The sequence below is a fragment of the Pseudophryne corroboree genome, chromosome 11 (genome assembly GCF_028390025.1).
Source record: "Pseudophryne corroboree isolate aPseCor3 chromosome 11, aPseCor3.hap2, whole genome shotgun sequence".
Taxonomy (NCBI): Eukaryota; Metazoa; Chordata; class Amphibia; order Anura; family Myobatrachidae; genus Pseudophryne; species Pseudophryne corroboree.
In genome coordinates this window covers 343,701,749-343,722,065 of record NC_086454.1, presented here as the reverse complement: position 1 = coordinate 343,722,065, position 20,317 = coordinate 343,701,749, and the positions used below count along the sequence as shown (strand labels likewise).

Sequence of the window (20,317 nt, the reverse complement as noted above, 5' to 3'; positions counted from 1 at the left end):
CGCCTGTCCTAGCAGTTATAATGTGCAGCTGATATACAGCGAGCGAGCACTGACGCCTGTCCTAGCAGTTATAATGTGCAGCTGTTACACAGCGAGCGACACTGACGCCTGTCCTAGCAGTTATAATGTGCAGCTGATATACAGTGAGCGACACTGACGCCTGTCCTAGCAGTTATAATGTGCAGCTGATATACAGTGAGCGACACTGACGCCTGTCCTAGCAAGTTATAATGTGCAGCTGTTACACAGTGAGCGACACTGACGCCTGTCCTAGCAGTTATAATGTGCAGCTGTTACACAGTGAGCGACACTGACGCCTGTCCTAGCAGTTATAATGTGCAGCTGTTACACAGCGAGCGACACTGACGCCTGTCCTAGCAGTTATAATGTGCAGCTGTTACACAGCGAGCGACACTGACGCCTGTCCTAGCAGTTATAATGTGCAGCTGATACTCAGCGAGCGACACTGACGCCTGTCCTAGCAGTTATAATGTGCAGCTGATACTCAGCGAGCGACACTGACGCCTGTCCTAGCAGTTATAATGTGCAGCTGATACACAGCGAGCGACACTGACGCCTGTCCTAGCAGTTATAATGTGCAGCTGATACTCAGCGAGCGACACTGACGCCTCTGTGGCACCTACCGTGTGCTCTGTGTGTGTTCTTTAGCCGCCCAAAAAGAAAAAGGAGAGAGAAGAAAAGAAGCCGTCCACGGGGAAGAAGAGCGCTGGCTTGGTGGATGGCCTGGCCACGGAAGAAATGAGCAAAGAGCAGGTAAGTGATTTTCTCCTGAATAGTTTTGGTCACATGCAATGGAATAAAATATACAGTGCAACACTGTTATATTTGTGCAAAAAATATATTTAATTATCCTTAAAACAGTACAAACATACAGACAATAAAAACGGGATGCGGTCATTAGGTCAACACCACTTTGGTCGATAGTCATTGAGTCGGCCACTGTTGGTCAACATAGTCACTAGGTCGACATGGAAAAGGGTCGACATGAGTTTTCTCAAATTTTTTGTAATTTTTTTTAAAAAAAATATATACTTTACGATCCACGTGGACTACGCAACGGTTGCGGAGCGAGGCACCTTGATCGAAACACGGCAAGCGTAGTTGGGGTTCCCCGTCACTTTACGGAGAAAACAACACCAAAAAAGTTTTTAAAAAAACACGTCGACCTAATTCATGTCGACCAGCAGTGGGCGACCTAATGACCCATACCCCAGTAAAACAAATGTATAAAAATTGGATCACTTACCAGATGTGATGGATCACAGAGCACATTTGTAAAGGTTCCTTAAATCCATCAGCCAGACGCCCCCTCCTTATCCTGGATAGTGCCCAAAGTACCAGTCCCAGCTCAGTGACGTAACGCGTTTCGGTATGATTATCTGACGTATGACAAAGTAACCATGGAAACAGCCCCTGGGCCTGCGACTGCTGATATGACCTCATCGTTATATTGGTTCATGATAATTGGGGGAAACCGTATCGTTTGTCCTCTTTTATAATCCACTGTGATTAATATGAGGATATTCTTATGTTCATATAGTGATGGTCATGTGATGTGGGTCATGTGATGTGGGGGACTTGGGGGAGTCAGCTGAGTGTTACATAGGTGGTAAGTGGCTTCCTGTATGGGTGCATTGTGCAGAGACTGTGGGCTGGCAGGGGACAAGATGATGGTTAGGGAGGTGGTATAGGTAAGACTTCTTGGGACATCAGAATTGTATAAACCGCATGTATCAGTCGTGGCAAAGCGGCATACGTAGCAGAATATAGCGTGACTGCATTATTACACAAATATTAATTAAGATATTAGTTATTGTTAGTAAATCCCTTACTATTAGCATTTTGTGTGGGTAACATTAGTGATGTGCAGTGTTCCCTTCGGCTATGCAATTAAAGCATCACGAAATATGGATCCCTTGTAATATCCATTTACCATTATGTTGAATGTGGTGCCTCCACCATTATCAGATACCAGTTTCCTGTACACCTTTTTTGGGGGTACAAAGAAAAATTGGCGATGCTGTGGTCATACAGTGCGGCCATTCTGACGCCACTTTATTATTTATTTATTAACAGTTTCTTATATAGTGCAGCAAATTCCGTTGCGCTTTACAATTGGACACAATGATACAACTGAACTGGGTAATAAACAAACAGACATAGAGGTAGGAGGGCCCTGCTCGCAAGCTTACACTCTATAGGGAAATAGGCATTGATACACAAGGAAAGGTATTATCTATTGCATATTTGTCCACCGGATTACAAAGGTTCTAGGTGGGTTGCATGATATCTCGTCACAGCAATGATGTGATATCATGCCACTTTGCGTCCGTTGATACTAATTGAATTGCCCCATTAGTCTGGGGATTTCCTGGGTTTTTCTATGGTAAAACAGAATGAGTCCACATGTAACGTTACATACTTATCACGTGTGTCATGGCATTTATGAGACTATAACGTTTTGCCGCAGCTGGAGGAGCACATAGTGCGCCTGCGGGAGGAGCTGGACCGGGAACGGGAGGAGAGAAACTACTTCCAGCTGGAGCGTGACAAGATTCACACCTTCTGGGAGATCACCCGGCGGCAGATGGAAGAGAAGAAATCGGAACTTCGCAACAAGGACCGCGAGATGGAGGAGGCAGAGGAGCGCCACCAAGGTGGAAATCAAGGTAATGACAGGACTTAGATGTTGCATTCCCATATAACGCCGCAGTGGTATGCTCACTGGAAGGAGTGAGGACTCTTCCTGATGCTTGTGTGTTACACACAGAAAGGAAGCGTATCTTATGTGTATATCTATAGTTTCTGTCACATCAGCTGGTTTCAGGATCCAGGCTTGGCCCAAGGCGGCACAGCACGCAGGAGCAGGGAGCTGCAATTATATGAATGCAGAGTAACTTAGACAGCAGTAGTGCAGGCCCAGCCATCTTGTTTCACTACAGCTGGAGAGTCACAGGTTGGCCAAGCCTGCACTAGTGGATCCAGGGGAAAGGGCGGGCACTGAATGGCAGAATCAACCCCCCCCCCCAAGCTAAAATACACTCCCAGTGGGCGGCGGCATAGCGTTTGCACGGCTGCTAAAAACTGCTAGCGAGCGATCAACTCGGAATGACTCCCAGAGTGAAAGGAGATACGTCAGATTCCTCTGGGTCACGTATCCCATTCTCCTGCAGGGAATGTCTTCTTATTAAGGGGCTCCTGGCGCACAAGCATTACCAGTATATGGAGCGCTGCATCACATCTGGGACAGAACTGTTTTGCGGCTGTTGCTGTTGGCGGGCTGCAGATGGTTTTTCCTGTCGCTTCTGGGGCACAGTCCCGCCGGCTGCTGTCACTTCTTACTGTGCTACAAGCAGGAGGGACATCACACTATCCCTACATCACCTATAGCATTGTCTATAGGGTAGGTAGCCAGAGTCCTGCTGAGACTGAGATGCCATAAAGTGAGACACAGATGCAGCGCTAGAAGCGCAGTGCAATAGACTTGATTTCCCCAAAGATTCCATATAAATAAAATTTTATGGCGTTCCTGTAACATTGATCACGTGACAGGGTCTGTGCAAAAATACAAAGGCCCGCAGTGGTGACATAGGGGGTCATTCCGAGTTGTTCGCTCGTCGCCGATTTTCGCTATGCTGCGATTTGTTGCTAATTGCGCATGCGCAAAGCACGCAGGGAGCATGCGCTTAGTTATTTAACTAAAAACTTAGCTGTTTTGCTGTGGCTTCTGTCACACTGCTGTTCGGTAAATGATTGACAGGAAAGGGGCGTTTCTGGGTGGTAACTCAGCATTTTCCCGGCGTTTGCAAAAAAAACGCAGGCGTGTCAGGGAAAAACGCGGGAATGTCTGGAGAAACGGGGGAGTGGCTGGCCAAACGCAGGGCGTGTTTGTGATGTCAAACTAGGAATTAAACGGAGTGAGCTGATCGCAATCTAGGAGTAGGTCTGGAGCTACTCAGAAACTGCAGGAAATTATTTAGTAGCAGTTGTGCTAATCTTTAGTTCGCTATTCTGCTAATCTTTTGTTCGCTATTCTGCTATGCTAAGATACACTCCCAGAGGGCGGCGGCCTAGCGTGTGCAATGCTGCTAACAGCAGCTAGCGAGCGAACAACTCGGAATGAGGGCCATAGATGTAAGCGGGTGTGTTTAGGGAAATCTCTGCTGTAACGCTTATAGGTTGTCATTCCGAGTTGATCGCTAGCGGCATTTGTTCACAGCGCAGCGATCAGGCTAAAAAACGGCAGTTCTGCGTATGCGGTGCAATGCGCACACGCGACGTACAGGCACAACAAAGATGTAGTTTCACACAAGGTCTAGCGATGCATTTCAGTCGCACTGGCTGCCGCAGAGTGATTGACATGAAGTGGGCGTTTCTGGGTGTCAACTGACCGTTTTCAGGGAGTGTTGAAAAAAACGCAGGCGTGCCAGGAAAAAACGCAGGCGTGGCTGGGCGAACGCAGGGCGTGTTTGTGACGTCAAAACAGGAACTGAATAGTCTGAAGTGATCGCAAGCGCTGAGTAGGTTTTGAGCTACTCTGAAACTGCACAAAAAAACGTTGCCGACGCTCTGCGATCCTTTTGTTTGCACTTCTGCTAAGCTAAAATACACTCCCAGTGGGAGGCGGCATAGCGTTTACACGGCTGCTAAAAGCTGCTAGCGAGCGATCAACTCGGAATGACCACCATAGATGTAAGCGGATGTCTTTAGGGAAATCTCTGCTGTAACGCTTATAGGGGCCTGATTGCGAGTAGAACAGGTGTCTGTGCGTGGACGGAAATATTTTAGCATGCGCGTTTGTGCGTATCCCCTCCCTGTTATGAGCCGGACAGAACTCAGCCAGATCTGTTGTTCTGTGAATGGGGCATTTCAGGGTGGGAACTGGGCAGTGACCCATCGCAGTCATGGAACCAATATTTCTTGTCTGTCAGTATTTCCTTTTTCCCTTCCATAGAGTCAGTAAATCTCCCCCCCCCCCCCCCCCCCCCCCCCCGCCCCGTTACTTTCCATCTCAGGTTTACAAGCAGAAGGTGAAACATCTGTTATACGAGCACCAGAACAACCTCTCGGAGATGAAGGCAGAGGGCAGTGTCGCAATGAAGCTGGCACAGAGAGACCATCACAGCCAGGAGAGCTTCCTGCGTAAGGACATGCGCGTTCTGCGGGTGGAAAACAAAGAGCAGGAGCTGGCCAATGAGATGGTGATGAAGAACCTGCGGATGGTGAGAGACGGGGAGTAGCGATGAATGCTGATTGGTCACTGAGGCCTTCCGGTTCCGTTGGCTGCTCAGCCTGTCTTTGTGTTGCCTGAATTTTTGGGTCTGAGAGTTGGGGTTCCTTGCTCGGCACAACAGTACAGATAAGATCCTTTTAGCACCAACAAAATCGTCTCCTTCTAACTTTCCTTATGTTGTTATATTGCTATGGGTTAGTTAGTTCCTACTTGGTCTTATTCAAAATCCCAGGTAGAACTTTATCAGGAAATGTAAATTCTGTTTCTTCTTATGAAGTATCACATTTTACTTCCTCCCGGCAGAAACAAGATGAAGAGGTGACCCGTCTGAGGAATGACTTTGAGAGACAAGTAAAAGGTCAGTAACGTGTAACATTGTAGGCACCGACCCATGTCGCCCCCATATGTAGTCTTTTGGTCAGGACTGCACACTCTAATTCTAAACATAATAATAATAATAATAATAATAATAATAATAATAAGAAGAAGAATGTTAGGGGCCCACCTGATGAGGTCACCTGTCTGTGGTAGGTGGGCCCACATTTTTGGCTTAAAATTGTGCTAAGAACCTCAATTTTACTCCATAGTAAATTGCAGAAATTTTTGTTCGGATTACCAGTGTTCTTAATGCTTAGAGTGTGCACCTGCATTTTTCCTTTTTTCCTCTATTATAGTACCAATGTATGAGCTGAGTGCACTGTCTGTATCCTGACATTAGAGTAAGTGGTGGGGCCCACCAGGAATTTGCCCTGTACCCCCAGGGGGCCAGACAGACACTGGTTGGCTCTCAGTCCGGCTGTGTAGACCGATGTCAGAGGAGAGTGTTGTCCATTTGGCTGTGCATAAGATTCAAACGTCCAGGTCTGTGAGCAAGTGATTTATGGATACTATGATTGGCCAAGCCACTGGACAACCCCTGTAAACCCTTGTCTCTTGGACAACCCCTGTAAACTAAAGAAACTTTTATGTCACTCATCCAGTGTAACAAATATGGGAATGTGAAATATGTGTATGCTCCTCTATTGCTCTATCCTGTGTGCGGCGCTCCTGCAGAGTGTGACTTCGTCCTGTGTGCGGCGCTCCTGCAGAGTGTGACTTCGTCCTGTGTGCGGCGCTCCTGCAGAGTGTGACTTCGTCCTGTGTGCGGCGCTCCTGCAGAGTGTGACTTCGTCCTGTGTGCGGCGCTCCTGCAGAGTGCGACTTCGTCCTGTGTGCGGCGCTCCTGCAGAGTGCGACTTCATCCTGTGGGCGACGCTCCTGCAGAGTGCGACTTCGTCCTGTGTGCGGCGCTCCTGCAGAGTGTGACTTCATCCTGTGTGCGACGCTCCTGCAGAGTGTGACTTCATCCTGTGTGCGGCGCTCCTGCAGAGTGTGACTTCATCCTGTGTGCGGCGCTCCTGCAGAGTGTGACTTCATCCTGTGTGCGACGCTCCTGCAGAGTGTGACTTCGTCCTGTGTGCGACGCTCCTGCAGAATGTGACTTCATCCTGTGTGTGGCGCTCCTGCAGAGTGCGACTTCATCCTGTGTGCGACGCTCCTGCAGAGTGTGACTTCGTCCTGTGTGCGACGCTCCTGCAGAATGTGACTTCCTGTGTGCGACGCTACTGCAGAATGTGACTTCCTGTGTGTGACTATCCTGCAGAATGTTACTTCCTGTGTGTGACTATCCTGCAGAATGTTACTTCCTGTGTGTGACTATCCTGCAGAATGTTACTTCCTGTGTGTGACTATCCTGCAGAATGTTACTTCCTGTGTGTGACGCTCCTGCAGAATGTTACTTCGTCCTGTGTGTGGCGCTCTTGCAGAATGTTACTTCTTCCTGTGTGTGACGCCCCTGCAGAATGCGACTTCGTCCTGTGTGTGACGCTCCTGCAGAATGTGACTTCCTGTGTGTGACGCTCCTGCAGAATGTTACTTCCTGTGTGTGACGCTCATGCAGAATGTTACTTCTTCCTGTGTGTGGCGCTCCTGCAGAATGTGACTTCTTCCTGTGTGTGACGCTCCTGCAGAATGCGACTTCGTCCTGTGTGTGACGCTCCTGTAGAATGTGACTTCCTGTGTGTGACGCTCCTGCAGAATGTTACTTCCTGTGTGTGACGCTCATGCAGAATGTTACTTCTTCCTGTGTGTGGCGCTCCTGCAGAATGTGACTTCTTCCTGTGTGAGACGCTCCTGCAGAATGTGACTTCGTCCTGAGTGTGGCGCTCCTGCAGAATGTGACTTCTTCCTGTGTGTGACGCCCCTGCAGAATGTTACTTCTTCCTGTGTGTGACGCCCCTGCAGAATGTTACTTCATCCTGTGTGTGACGCCCCTGCAGAATGTTACTTCTTCCTGTGTGTGACGCCCCTGCAGAATGTTACTTCATCCTGTGTGTGACGCTCCTACAGAATGTGATTTCATCCTGTGTGTGACGCCCCTGCAGAATGTGACTTCGTCCTGTGTGTGACGCCCCTGCAGAATGTTACTTCATCCTGTGTGTCACGGCCCTGCAGAATGTTACTTCATCGTGTGTGTGACGGCCCTGCAGAATGTTACTTCATCCTGTGTGTGACGCCCCTGTAGAATGTTACTTCATCCTGTGTGTGACGCCCCTGCAGAATGTGACTTCGTCCTGTGTGTGACGCCCCTGCAGAATGTTACTTTATCCTGTGTGTCACGCTCCTGCAGAATGTTACTTCATCCTGTGTGTGACGCCCCTGCAGAATGTTACTTCATCCTGTGTGTGACGCCCCTGCAGAATGTGACTTCGTACTGTATGTGACGCCCCTGCAGAATGTTACTTTATCCTGTGTGTGACGCTCCTGCAGAATGTTACTTCTTCCTGTGTGTGACGCCCCTGCAGAATGTTACTTTATCCCATGTGTGACGCTCCTGCAGAATGTTACTTCGTCCTGTGTGTGACGCCCCTGCAGAATGTTACTTTATCCCATGTGTGACGCTCCTGCAGAATGTTACTTCGTCCTGTGTGTGACGCTCCTGCAGAATGTTACTTCGTCCTGTGTGAGACGCTCCTGCAGAATGTTACTTCATCCTGTGTGAGACGCCCCTGCAGAATGTGACTTTGTCCTGTGTGTGACGCCCCTGCAGAATGTTACTTTATCCTGTGTGTGACGCTCCTGCAGAATGTTACTTCTTCCTGTGTGTGACGCCCCTGCAGAATGTTACTTTGTCCCGTGTGTGACTCCCCTGCAGAATGTGACTTCTTCCTGTGTGTGACTCTCCTGCAGAATCTTACTTCTTCCTGTGTGTGACGCCCCTGCAGAATGTTACTTCATCCTATGTATGACGCTCCTGCAGAATGATACTTCATCCTATGTGTGACGCTCCTGCAGAATGTTACTTCGTCCTGTGTGTGACGCTCCTGCAGAATGTTACTTCGTACTGTGTGAGACGCTCCTGCAGAATGTGACTTCGTCCTGTGTGAGACGCTCCTGCAGAATGTGACTTCGTCCTGTGTGAGACGCTCCTGCAGAATGTTACTTCTTCCTTTGTGTGACGCCCCTGCAGAATGTTACTTTGTCCCGTGTGTGACTCCCCTGCAGAATGTGACTTCTTCCTGTGTGTGACTCTCCTGCAGAATCTTACTTCTTCCTGTGTGTGACTCCTGCAGAATCTTACTTCTTCCTGTGTGTGACGCCCCTGCAGAATGTTACTTCATCCTATGTATGACGCTCCTGCAGAATGATACTTCATCCTATGTGTGACGCTCCTGCAGAATGATACTTCATCCTATGTGTGACGCTCCTGCAGAATGTTACTTCGTCCTGTGTGTGACGCTCCTGCAGAATGTTACTTCGTCCTGTGTGAGACGCTCCTGCAGAATGTGACTTCGTCCTGTGTGAGACGCTCCTGCAGAATGTGACTTCGTCCTGTGTGAGACGCTCCTGCAGAATGTTACTTCTTCCTGTGTGTGACGCCCCTGCAGAATGTTACTTTGTCCCGTGTGTGACTCCCCTGCAGAATGTGACTTCTTCCTGTGTGTGACTCTCCTGCAGAATCTTACTTCTTCCTGTGTGTGACGCCCCTGCAGAATGTTACTTTATCCCATGTGTGACGCTCCTGCAGAATGTTACTTCGTCCTGTGTGTGACGCTCCTGCAGAATGTTACTTTGTCCTGTGTGAGACGCTCCTGCAGAATGTTACTTCATCCTGTGTGTGACGCCCCTGCAGAATGTGACTTTGTCCTGTGTGTGACGCCCCTGCAGAATGTTACTTTATCCTGTGTGTGACGCTCCTGCAGAATGTTACTTCTTCCTGTGTGTGACGCCCCTGCAGAATGTTACTTTGTCCTGTGTGTGACTCCCCTGCAGAATGTGACATCTTCCTGTGTGTGACTCTCCTGCAGAATCTTACTTCTTCCTGTGTGTGACGCCCCTGCAGAATGTTACTTCATCCTATGTATGACGCTCCTGCAGAATGATACTTCATCCTATGTGTGATGCTCCTGCAGAATGTTACTTCGTCCTGTGTGTGACGCTCCTGCAGAATGTTACTTCGTCCTGTGTGAGACGCTCCTGCAGAATGTGACTTCGTCCTGTGTGAGACGCTCCTGCAGAATGTGACTTCGTCCTGTGTGAGACGCTCCTGCAGAATGTTACTTTTGGATTTTAGGAAGGCTGATTTTGTAGGGATGGGAAAATGTGTAAGCGATTCTTTGGCAGAGTGGAGGAACTTGGAAACAGTGCAGGAGAGGTGGAAAACATTCAAATGTGCAATATTGAAGGCAACAGACCTTTGTATCAAAACTGTTAGGAAAAACACAAGGAAAAGGAAGCCAGTGTGGTTTGCAAAAGAAGTAGCAAATATTGTGAGAGCAAAAAAGATGGCTTTTAGGAAATATAAGCAGACACAAAATAATGAAGACAAAAAGATATATCTTGTTAGACAGAAGGAGACAAAGAAGGTAATCAGATGTGCAAAGGCACAAGCTGAGGAGAAAATGGCCCAGTCAGTGGGTAAAGGAGGCAAAACTTTTTTTAGGTATATAAGCGAAAAAAGAAAAACAAAAGGCGGAATTATAAAACTAAAGACGGACACTGGGAATCTTGTTGAGGGAGACAATTTAATAGCAGATCATCTTAATGATTATTTTTGCTCAGTATTTACTACTGAAAGAGAGAGGAAGGGGCCACAGTTAAGTTGCAGGGATATTCAGGAAAATGAAACAAGTACATTTACAGAGGAGAAGGTCCTAACAGAACTCTCAAAGCTGAAAGTGGACAAATCTATGGGGCCAGATGGGATACATCCAAGGATACTAAAAGAACTTAAAGAGGTGCTGGTAGCACCATTGACAGAATTATTCAACCAGTCATTAGCTACAGGAGAAATTCCAGGGGACTGGAAAAGAGCAAACGTAGTCCCACTGCACAAAAGTGGAAGCAAGGAAGAGGCAAACAACTACAGACCAGTGAGTCTTACATCAGTAGTAGGGAAATTGATGGAAACACTCTTAAAAGAAAGAGTTGTAGATCATCTCAAATCCGGCAATTTACTGGATCCCAAACAGCATGGATTCACTGGGGGAAGATCATGTCAAACAAATCTTATTGACTTTTTTGATTGTGTGACTAAAGTGATGGATAAAGGTGGAGCCATGGATATAGCTTATCTTGACTTTAGTAAGGCTTTTGACACAGTTCCACATCGCAGACTGCTAAATAAACTTGAAAGTTTGGGATTGGATATTAGGATTATTGAATGGATAAGATCTTGGTTGAAGGATAGAAAACAGAGAGTTGTGGTAAATGGAGTGCATTCACAGGAGGGAAATGTTACCAGTGGAGTACCCCAGGGATCTGTACTTGGACCAGTGCTTTTCAATATCTTTATTGGTGACATTGCAAATGGGATTAAAGGGAAAGTATGCCTTTTTGCAGATGACACAAAGGTATGCAACAGGGTAGACACACCAGGTGGGGTAAAACAAATGATTGAGGATCTAGGTAGACTAGAGGAATGGTCAAGAGTCTGGCAATTACAGTTTAATGCCAAAAAATGCAAAATCATGCACTTGGGTCTCAAAAATCCTAAAGCTAAATACAGTATTAATGGCACTATACTGGAAACTACTGAGGAGGAAAGGGATCTAGGAGTCACTATTTCAGATGACTTAAAGGCAGGTAAGCAATGTAACAAGGCAATGAGGAAGGCTAGTCAGATGCTTGGCTGCATTGGGAGAGGAATCAGCAGCAGAAAGAAAGAAGTAATAATGCCACTGTATAGGTCATTGGTACGGCCTCATCTAGAATACTGTATTCAGTTCTGGAGGCCATATCTTCAAAAGGATATTAATACATTAGAAACTGTACAAAGGAGGGCAACTAAAATGGTGCATGGCCTACATCACAAAACATACCCAGAAAGACTAAGAAATCTCAATATGTATAGTTTGGAGCAGAGAAGAGAAAGGGGCGACATGATAGAAACTTTCAAATATATGAAGGGTTTTAACAAAGTCCAGGAGGGAAACATTCTCCAAATGAAGAGAAGCAATAGGACACGAGGACATGCACTGAGACTGGAGGGGGGGAGGTTCAGGGGAAATTTGCGGAAAAATTATTTCACAGAAAGGGTAGTGGACAAGTGGAATAGCCTCCCATCAGAGGTGGTAGAGGCTAAGACAGTAGAGCAATTTAAACATGCATGGGATAGACATAAGGATATCCTTACAAAGAAATAAGGATCAAATAAGGTTAGTGATAAAAAAAAATAATATATAAAAAAAAAAAAAGGGCAGACTAGATGGGCCAAGTGGTTCTTATCTGCCGACAAATTCTATGTTTCTATGTTTCTATGTTTCTATGTTACTTCGTCCTTTGTGTGACGCTCCTGCAGAATGTTACTTCGTCCTGTGTGAGACGCTCCTGCAGAATGTGACTTCGTCCTGTGTGAGACGCTCCTGCAGAATGTGACTTCGTCCTGTGTGAGACGCTCCTGCAGAATGTACCTTCTTCCTTTGTGTGACGCCCCTGCAGAATGTTACTTTGTCCCGTGTGTGACTCCCCTGCAGAATGTGACTTCTTCCTGTGTGTGACTCTCCTGCAGAATCTTACTTCTTCCTGTGTGTGACTCTCCTGCAGAATCTTACTTCTTCCTGTGTGTGACGCCCCTGCAGAATGTTACTTCATCCTATGTATGACGCTCCTGCAGAATGATACTTCATCCTATGTGTGACGCTCCTGCAGAATGTTACTTCGTCCTGTGTGTGACGCTCCTGCAGAATGTTACTTCGTCCTGTGTGTGACGCTCCTGCAGAATGTTACTTCATACTGTGTGTGACGCCCCTGCAGAATGTGACTTCGTCCTGTGTGTGACGCCCCTGTAGAATGTTACTTTATCCTGTGTGTGATGCTCCTGCAGAATGTTACTTCTTCCTGTGTGTGACGCCCCTGCAGAATGTTACTTTGTCCCGTGTGTGACTCCCCTGCAGAATGTGACTTCTTCCTGTGTGTGACTCTCCTGCAGAATCTTACTTCTTCCTGTGTGTGACGCTCCTGCAGAATGTTACTTCTTCCTGTGTGTGACGCCCCTGCAGAATGTTACTTTGTCCAGTGTGTGACTCCCCTGCAGAATGTGACTTCTTCCTGTGTGTGACTCTCCTGCAGAATCTTACTTCTTCCTGTGTGTGACGCCCCTGCAGAATGTTACTTCATCCTATGTATGACGCTCCTGCAGAATGATACTTCATCCTATGTGTGATGCTCCTGCAGAATGTTACTTCGTCCTGTGTGTGACGCTCCTGCAGAATGTTACTTCGTCCTGTGTGAGACGCTCCTGCAGAATGTGACTTCGTCCTGTGTGAGACGCTCCTGCAGAATGTGACTTCGTCCTGTGTGAGACGCTCCTGCAGAATGTTACTACTTCCTGTGTGTGACGCCCCTGCAGAATGTTACTTTGTCCCGTGTGTGACTCCACTGCAGAATGTGACTTCTTCCTGTGTGTGACTCTCCTGCAGAATCTTACTTCTTCCTGTGTGTGACGCCCCTGCAGAATGTTACTTTATCCCATGTGTGACGCTCCTGCAGAATGTTACTTCGTCCTGTGTGTGACGCTCCTGCAGAATGTTACTTCGTCCTGTGTGAGACGCTCCTGCAGAATGTTACTTCATCCTGTGTGTGACGCCCCTGCAGAATGTGACTTTGTCCTGTGTGTGACGCCCCTGCAGAATGTTACTTTATCCTGTGTGTGACGCTCCTGCAGAATGTTACTTCTTCCTGTGTGTGACGCCCCTGCAGAATGTTACTTTGTCCTGTGTGTGACTCCCCTGCAGAATGTGACTTCTTCCTGTGTGTGACTCTCCTGCAGAATCTTACTTCTTCCTGTGTGTGACGCCCCTGCAGAATGTTACTTCATCCTATGTATGACGCTCCTGCAGAATGATACTTCATCCTATGTGTGACGCTCCTGCAGAATGTTACTTCGTCCTGTGTGTGACGCTCCTGCAGAATGTTACTTCGTCCTGTGTGAGACGCTCCTGCAGAATGTGACTTCGTCCTGTGTGAGACGCTCCTGCAGAATGTGACTTCGTCCTGTGTGAGACGCTCCTGCAGAATGTTACTTCGTCCTGTGTGTGACGCTCCTGCAGAATGTTACTTCGTCCTGTGTGAGACGCTCCTGCAGAATGTGACTTCGTCCTGTGTGAGACGCTCCTGCAGAATGTGACTTCGTCCTGTGTGAGACGCTCCTGCAGAATGTTACTTCTTCTTTTGTGTGACGCCCCTGCAGAATGTTACTTTGTCCCGTGTGTGACTCCCCTGCAGAATGTGACTTCTTCCTGTGTGTGACTCTCCTGCAGAATCTTACTTCTTCCTGTGTGTGACTCTCCTGCAGAATCTTACTTCTTCCTGTGTGTGACGCCCCTGCAGAATGTTACTTCATCCTATGTATGACGCTCCTGCAGAATGATACTTCATCCTATGTGTGACGCTCCTGCAGAATGTTACTTCGTCCTGTGTGTGACGCTCCTGCAGAATGTTACTTCGTCCTGTGTGTGACGCTCCTGCAGAATGTTACTTCATCCTGTGTGTGACGCCCCTGCAGAATGTGACTTCGTCCTGTGTGTGACGCCCCTGTAGAATGTTACTTTATCCTGTGTGTGACGCTCCTGCAGAATGTTACTTCTTCCTGTGTGTGACGCCCCTGCAGAATGTTACTTTGTCCCGTGTGTGACTCCCCTGCAGAATGTGACTTCTTCCTGTGTGTGACTCTCCTGCAGAATCTTACTTCTTCCTGTGTGTGACGCTCCTGCAGAATGTTACTTCTTCCTGTGTGTGACGCCCCTGCAGAATGTTACTTTGTCCCGTGTGTGACTCCCCTGCAGAATGTGACTTCTTCCTGTGTGTGACTCTCCTGCAGAATCTTACTTCTTCCTGTGTGTGACGCCCCTGCAGAATGTTACTTCTTCCTGTGTGTGACTCTCCTGCAGAATCTTACTTCTTCCTGTGTGTTACGCCCCTGCAGAATGTTACTTTATCCTGTGTGTGACGCCCCTGCAGAATGTTACTTCATCCTATGTATGACGCTCCTGCAGAATGATACTTCATCCTATGTGTGACGCTCCTGCAGAATGTGACTTCTTCCTGTGTGAGACTCTCCTGCAGAATCTTACTTCTTCCTGTGTGTGACGCCCCTGCAGAATGTTACTTCATCCTATGTATGACGCTCCTGCAGAATGATACTTCATCCTATGTGTGACGCTCCTGCAGAATGTTACTTCATCCTATGTATGACGCTCCTGCAGAATGATACTTCGTCCTGTGTGTGACGCTCCTGCAGAATGATACTTCATCCTATGTATGACGCTCCTGCAGAATGATACTTCATCCTATGTATGACGCTCCTGCAGAATGATACTTCATCCTATGTGTGACGCTCCTGCAGAATGTTACTTCGTCCTGTGTGTGACGCTCCTGCAGAATGTGACTTCGTCCTGTGTGAGACGCTCCTGCAGAATGTGACTTCGTCCTGTGTGAGACGCTCCTGCAGAATGTTACTTCTTCCTGTGTGTGACGCCCCTGCAGAATGTTACTTTGTCCCGTGTGTGACTCCCCTGCAGAATGTGACTTCTTCCTGTGTGTGACTCTCCTGCAGAATCTTACTTCTTCCTGTGTGTGACGCCCCTGCAGAATGTTACTTCATCCTATGTGTGACGCTCCTGCAGAATGTTACTTCGTCCTGTGTGTGACGCTCCTGCAGAATGTTACTTCTTCTTGTGTGTGACGCCCCTGCAGAATGTTACTTCATCCTATGTATGACGCTCCTGCAGAATGTTACTTCTTCTTGTGTGTGACGCCCCTGCAGAATGTTACTTCATCCTATGTATGACGCTCCTGCAGAATGATACTTCATCCTATGTATGACGCCCCTGCAGAATGTTACTTCATCCTATGTATGACGCTCCTGCAGAATGTTACTTCGTCCTGTGTGTGACGCTCCTGCAGAATGATACTTCATCCTATGTGTGACGCTCCTGCAGAATGTTACTTCGTCCTGTGTGTGACGCTCCTGCAGAATGTTACTTCGTCCTGTGTGTGACGCTCCTGCAGAATGTTACTTCGTCCTGTGTGTGACGCTCCTGCAGAATGTTACTTCATCCTATGTGTGACGCTCCTGCAGAATGTTACTTCGTCCTGTGTGAGACGCTCCTGCAGAATGTTACTTCGTCCTGTGTGTGACGCTCCTGCAGAATGTTACTTCATCCTGTGTGTGACGCTCCTGCAGAATGTTACTTCGTCCTGTGTGTGACGCTCCTGCAGAATGTTACTTCATCCTATGTGTGACGCTCCTGCAGAATGTTACTTCGTCCTATGTGTGACGCCCCTGCAGAATGTTACTTTGTCCTGTGTGTGACGCTCCTGCAGAATGTTACTTCATCCTATGTGTGACGCCCCTGCAGAATGTTACTTTGTCCTATGTGTGACGCCTCTGCAGAATGTTACTTCATCCTATGTGTGACGCTCCTGCAGAATGTTACTTCATCCTATGTGTGACACTCCTGCAGAATGTTACTTCGTCCTGTGTGAGACGCCCCTGCAGAATGTTACTTCATCCTATGTGTGACACTCCTGCAGAATGTTACTTCATCCTATGTGTGACACTCCTGCAGAATGTTACTTCATCCTATGTGTGACGCTCCTGCAGAATGTTACTTCATCCTATGTGTGACACTCCTGCAGAATGTTACTTCATCCTATGTGTGACGCTCCTGCAGAATGTTACTTCATCCTATGTGTGACGCTCCTGCAGAATGTTACTTCGTCCTGTGTGTGACGCTCCTGCAGAATGTTACTTCATCCTATGTGTGACACTCCTGCAGAATGTTACTTCGTCCTGTGTGAGACGCTCCTGCAGAATGTTACTTCATCCTATGTGTGACGCTCCTGCAGAATGATACTTCATCCTATGTGTGACGCTCCTGCAGAATGTGACTTCGTCCTGTGTGAGACGCTCCTGCAGAATGTTACTTCATCCTATGTGTGACGCTCCTGCAGAATGATACTTCATCCTATGTGAGACGCTCCTGCAGAATGTTACTTCATCCTATGTATGACGCTCCTGCAGAATGTGACTTCGTCCTGTGTGTGACGCTCCTGCAGAATGTTACTTTATCCTGTGTGTGACGCTCCTGCAGAATGTTACTTCATCCTGTGTGTGACGCTCCTGCAGAATGTGACTTCATCCTATGTGTGACGCTCCTGCAGAATGATACTTCATCCTATGTGTGACGCTCCTGCAGAATGTTACTTCGTCCTGCGTGTGACTCTCCTGCAGAATGTTACTTCTTCCTGTGTGACTCCCCTGCAGAATGTTACTTCATCCTATGTATGACGCTCCTGCAGAATGATACTTCATCCTATGTGTGACGCTCCTGCAGAATGTTACTTCATCCTATGTGTGACGCTCCTGCAGAATGTTACTTCGTCCTGTGTGTGACGCTCCTGCAGAATGTTACTTCATCCTATGTGTGACACTCCTGCAGAATGTTACTTCGTCCTGTGTGAGACGCTCCTGCAGAATGTTACTTCATCCTATGTGTGACGCCCCTGCAGAATGTGACTTCGTCCTGTGTGTGACGCTCCTGCAGAATGTTACTTTATCCTGTGTGTGACGCTCCTGCAGAATGTTACTTCATCCTGTGTGTGACGCTCCTGCAGAATGTGACTTCGTCCTGTGTGTGACGCTCCTGCAGAATGTTACTTCATCCTGTGTGTGACGCTCCTGCAGAATGTGACTTCATCCTATGTGTGACGCTCCTGCAGAATGATACTTCATCCTATGTGTGACGCTCCTGCAGAATGTTACTTCGTCCTGCGTGTGACTTTCCTGCAGAATGTTACTTCTTCCTGTGTGTGACTCCCCTGCAGAATGTTACTTCATCCTATGTATGACGCTCCTGCAGAATGATACTTCATCCTATGTGTGACGCTCCTGCAGAATGTTACTTCATCCTATGTGTGACGCTCCTGCAGAATGTTACTTCGTCCGGTGTGTGACGCTCCTACAGAATGTTACTTCATCCTATGTGTGACACTCCTGCAGAATGTTACTTCGTCCTGTGTGAGACGCTCCTGCAGAATGTTACTTCATCCTATGTGTGACGCCCCTGCAGAATGTGACTTCGTCCTGTGTGTGACGCTCCTGCAGAATGTTACTTTATCCTGTGTGTGACGCTCCTGCAGAATGTTACTTCATCCTGTGTGTGACGCTCCTGCAGAATGTGACTTCGTCCTGTGTGTGACGCTCCTGCAGAATGTTACTTTATCCTGTGTGTGACGCTCCTGCAGAATGTTACTTCATCCTGTGTGAGACGCTCCTGCAGAATGTTACTTCATCCTGTGTGTGACGCTCCTGCAGAATGTGACTTCTCCAAAGTGATGAAACAAGAGCATAAGAAATAGAATATTCCCGACTACTCGCCAAATGTGCATGTGACTCTCGCGCAGTATCAGTACCCGAGTGACTTGCACTTAGATCACTTGCAGGGTAATAGACTACACCACACTCCATGTTATCTCATGTGCAGAAATCGAGACCAAGTATGAGAAGAAGATGCGTGTTCTGCGGGATGAACTGGAGCTGCGCAGGAAGACGGAGATCCACGAGATTGAGGAGAGGAAGAATGGGCAGATCAACACGCTGATGAAGAACCACGAGAAGGCTTTCAGTGACATCAAGAACTATTACAATGACATCACACTCAATAACCTCGCCCTGATCAACTCGCTGAAGGTACCCAAACCCAGGAATGGTGCTCCTCCTAATATCATTCATACTCTGTCCAGTAACCAGTGTTCTGCAGCTGTATCCTTCTAAACCTTCCGTTATATATATACTACTTACCATAGAACACTTGGAGCTATTTATAGTCACCAGGTAATACACCTTGTACAGCTGACCTGTCTGATCCTGGCATCCAGTGATGCATGCGGAGCGTGCATCACTGGCTTCGGCTTCCGGCAAATGTGAGGAAGACTCTAGAGATGATCCACTGCAGCTCTGAAGGCCGCCCAGATGGCGCTCTAGCCCCGTGCATAGGTTATAGCAGTAAATGACCATCTGGTGGGCACTTTCAGAACTTCCCTCAATACAGCCTAGGGATGGCTGGATGATTAACAAGATTCTTTAATTAAGTGCGCAGCCCCTGCCAATATTGAAGGACTTTGGTCTCCAACTGCCAATTGTATGACTAACACCATTACACCCCCCCCACCAGCCAATCTGCTCCTAACTGTTACACCATTACACCCCCCTCCCACCAGCCAATCTGCTCCTAACTGTTACACCATTACACCCCCCCTCCCCCCCACCAGCCAATCTGCTCCTAACTGTTACACCATTACACCCCCCCTTCCCCCCACCAGCCAATCTGCTCCTAACTGTTACACCATTACACCCCCCCTCCCCCCCACCAGCCAATCTGCTCCTAACTGTTACACCATTACACCCCCCCCTCCCCCCCACCAGCCAATCTGCTCCTAACTGTTACACCATTACACCCCCCCCTCCCACCCACCAGCCAATCTGCTCCTAACTGTTACACCATTACACCCCCCCCCCACCAGCCAATCTGCTCCTAACTGTTACACCATTACACCCCACCCCCTCCCCCCCACCAGCCAATCTGCTCCTAACTGTTACACCATTACACCCCCCCCCCCCCACCAGCCAATCTGCTCCTAACTGTTACACCATTACACCCCCCCCTCCCCCCCACCAGCCAATCTGCTCCTAACTGTTACACCATTGCACCCCCCCTCCCCCCCACCAGCCAATCTGCTCCTAACTGTTACACCATTACACCCCCCCCTCCCCCCCACCAGCCAATCTGCTCCTAACTGTTACACCATTACACCCCCCCCCCACCAGCCAATCTGCTCCTAACTGTTACACCATTACACCCCACCCCTCCCCCCCACCAGCCAATCTGCTCCTAACTGTTACACCATTACACCCCCCCCCTACCCCCCACCAGCCAATCTGCTCCTAACTGTTACACCATTACACCCCCCCCCCCCACCAGCCAATCTGCTCCTAACTGTTACACCATTACACCCCCCCCCTCCCCCCCACCAGCCAATCTGCTCCTAACTGTTACACCATTACACCCCCCTCCCCCCCACCAGCCAATCTGCTCCTAACTGTTACACCATTACACCCCCCCACCAGCCAATCTGCTCCTAACTGTTACACCATTACACCCCCCCCCTCCCCCCCACCAGCCAATCTGCTCCTAACTGTTACACCATTACACCCCCCCCTTCCCCTCCACCAGCCAATCTGCTCCTAACTGTTACACCATTACACCCCCCCCCCTCCCCCCCACCAGCCAATCTGCTCCTAACTGTTACACCAGTACACCCCCCCCTCCCCCCCACCAGCCAATCTGCTCCTAACTGTTACACCATTACACCCCCCCCACCAGCCAATCTGCTCCTAACTGTTACACCATTACACCCCACCCCTCCCCCCCACCAGCCAATCTGCTCCTAACTGTTACACCATTACACCCCCCCCCTCCCCCCCACCAGCCAATCTGCTCCTAACTGTTACACCATTACACC

General features: G+C 48.3%; 1 protein-coding gene across 1 annotated transcript in view; it reads left to right on the top strand.

Annotated features, from left to right (window-relative positions):
* Positions 1-2,607: 2,607 nt before the first annotated feature.
* GAS8 (growth arrest specific 8) overlaps positions 2,608-20,317 on the top strand; it is a 28,843-nt gene continuing 11,133 nt past the window's right edge. The window contains exons 1-4 of the mRNA XM_063945931.1: positions 2,608-2,690; positions 5,037-5,243; positions 5,558-5,612; positions 18,280-18,485. Of these exons, the coding sequence (XP_063802001.1) occupies positions 5,094-5,243; positions 5,558-5,612; positions 18,280-18,485 (411 nt within the window). The 5' untranslated portion in view covers positions 2,608-2,690; positions 5,037-5,093. The remainder of the gene's footprint in view (positions 2,691-5,036; positions 5,244-5,557; positions 5,613-18,279; positions 18,486-20,317) is intronic.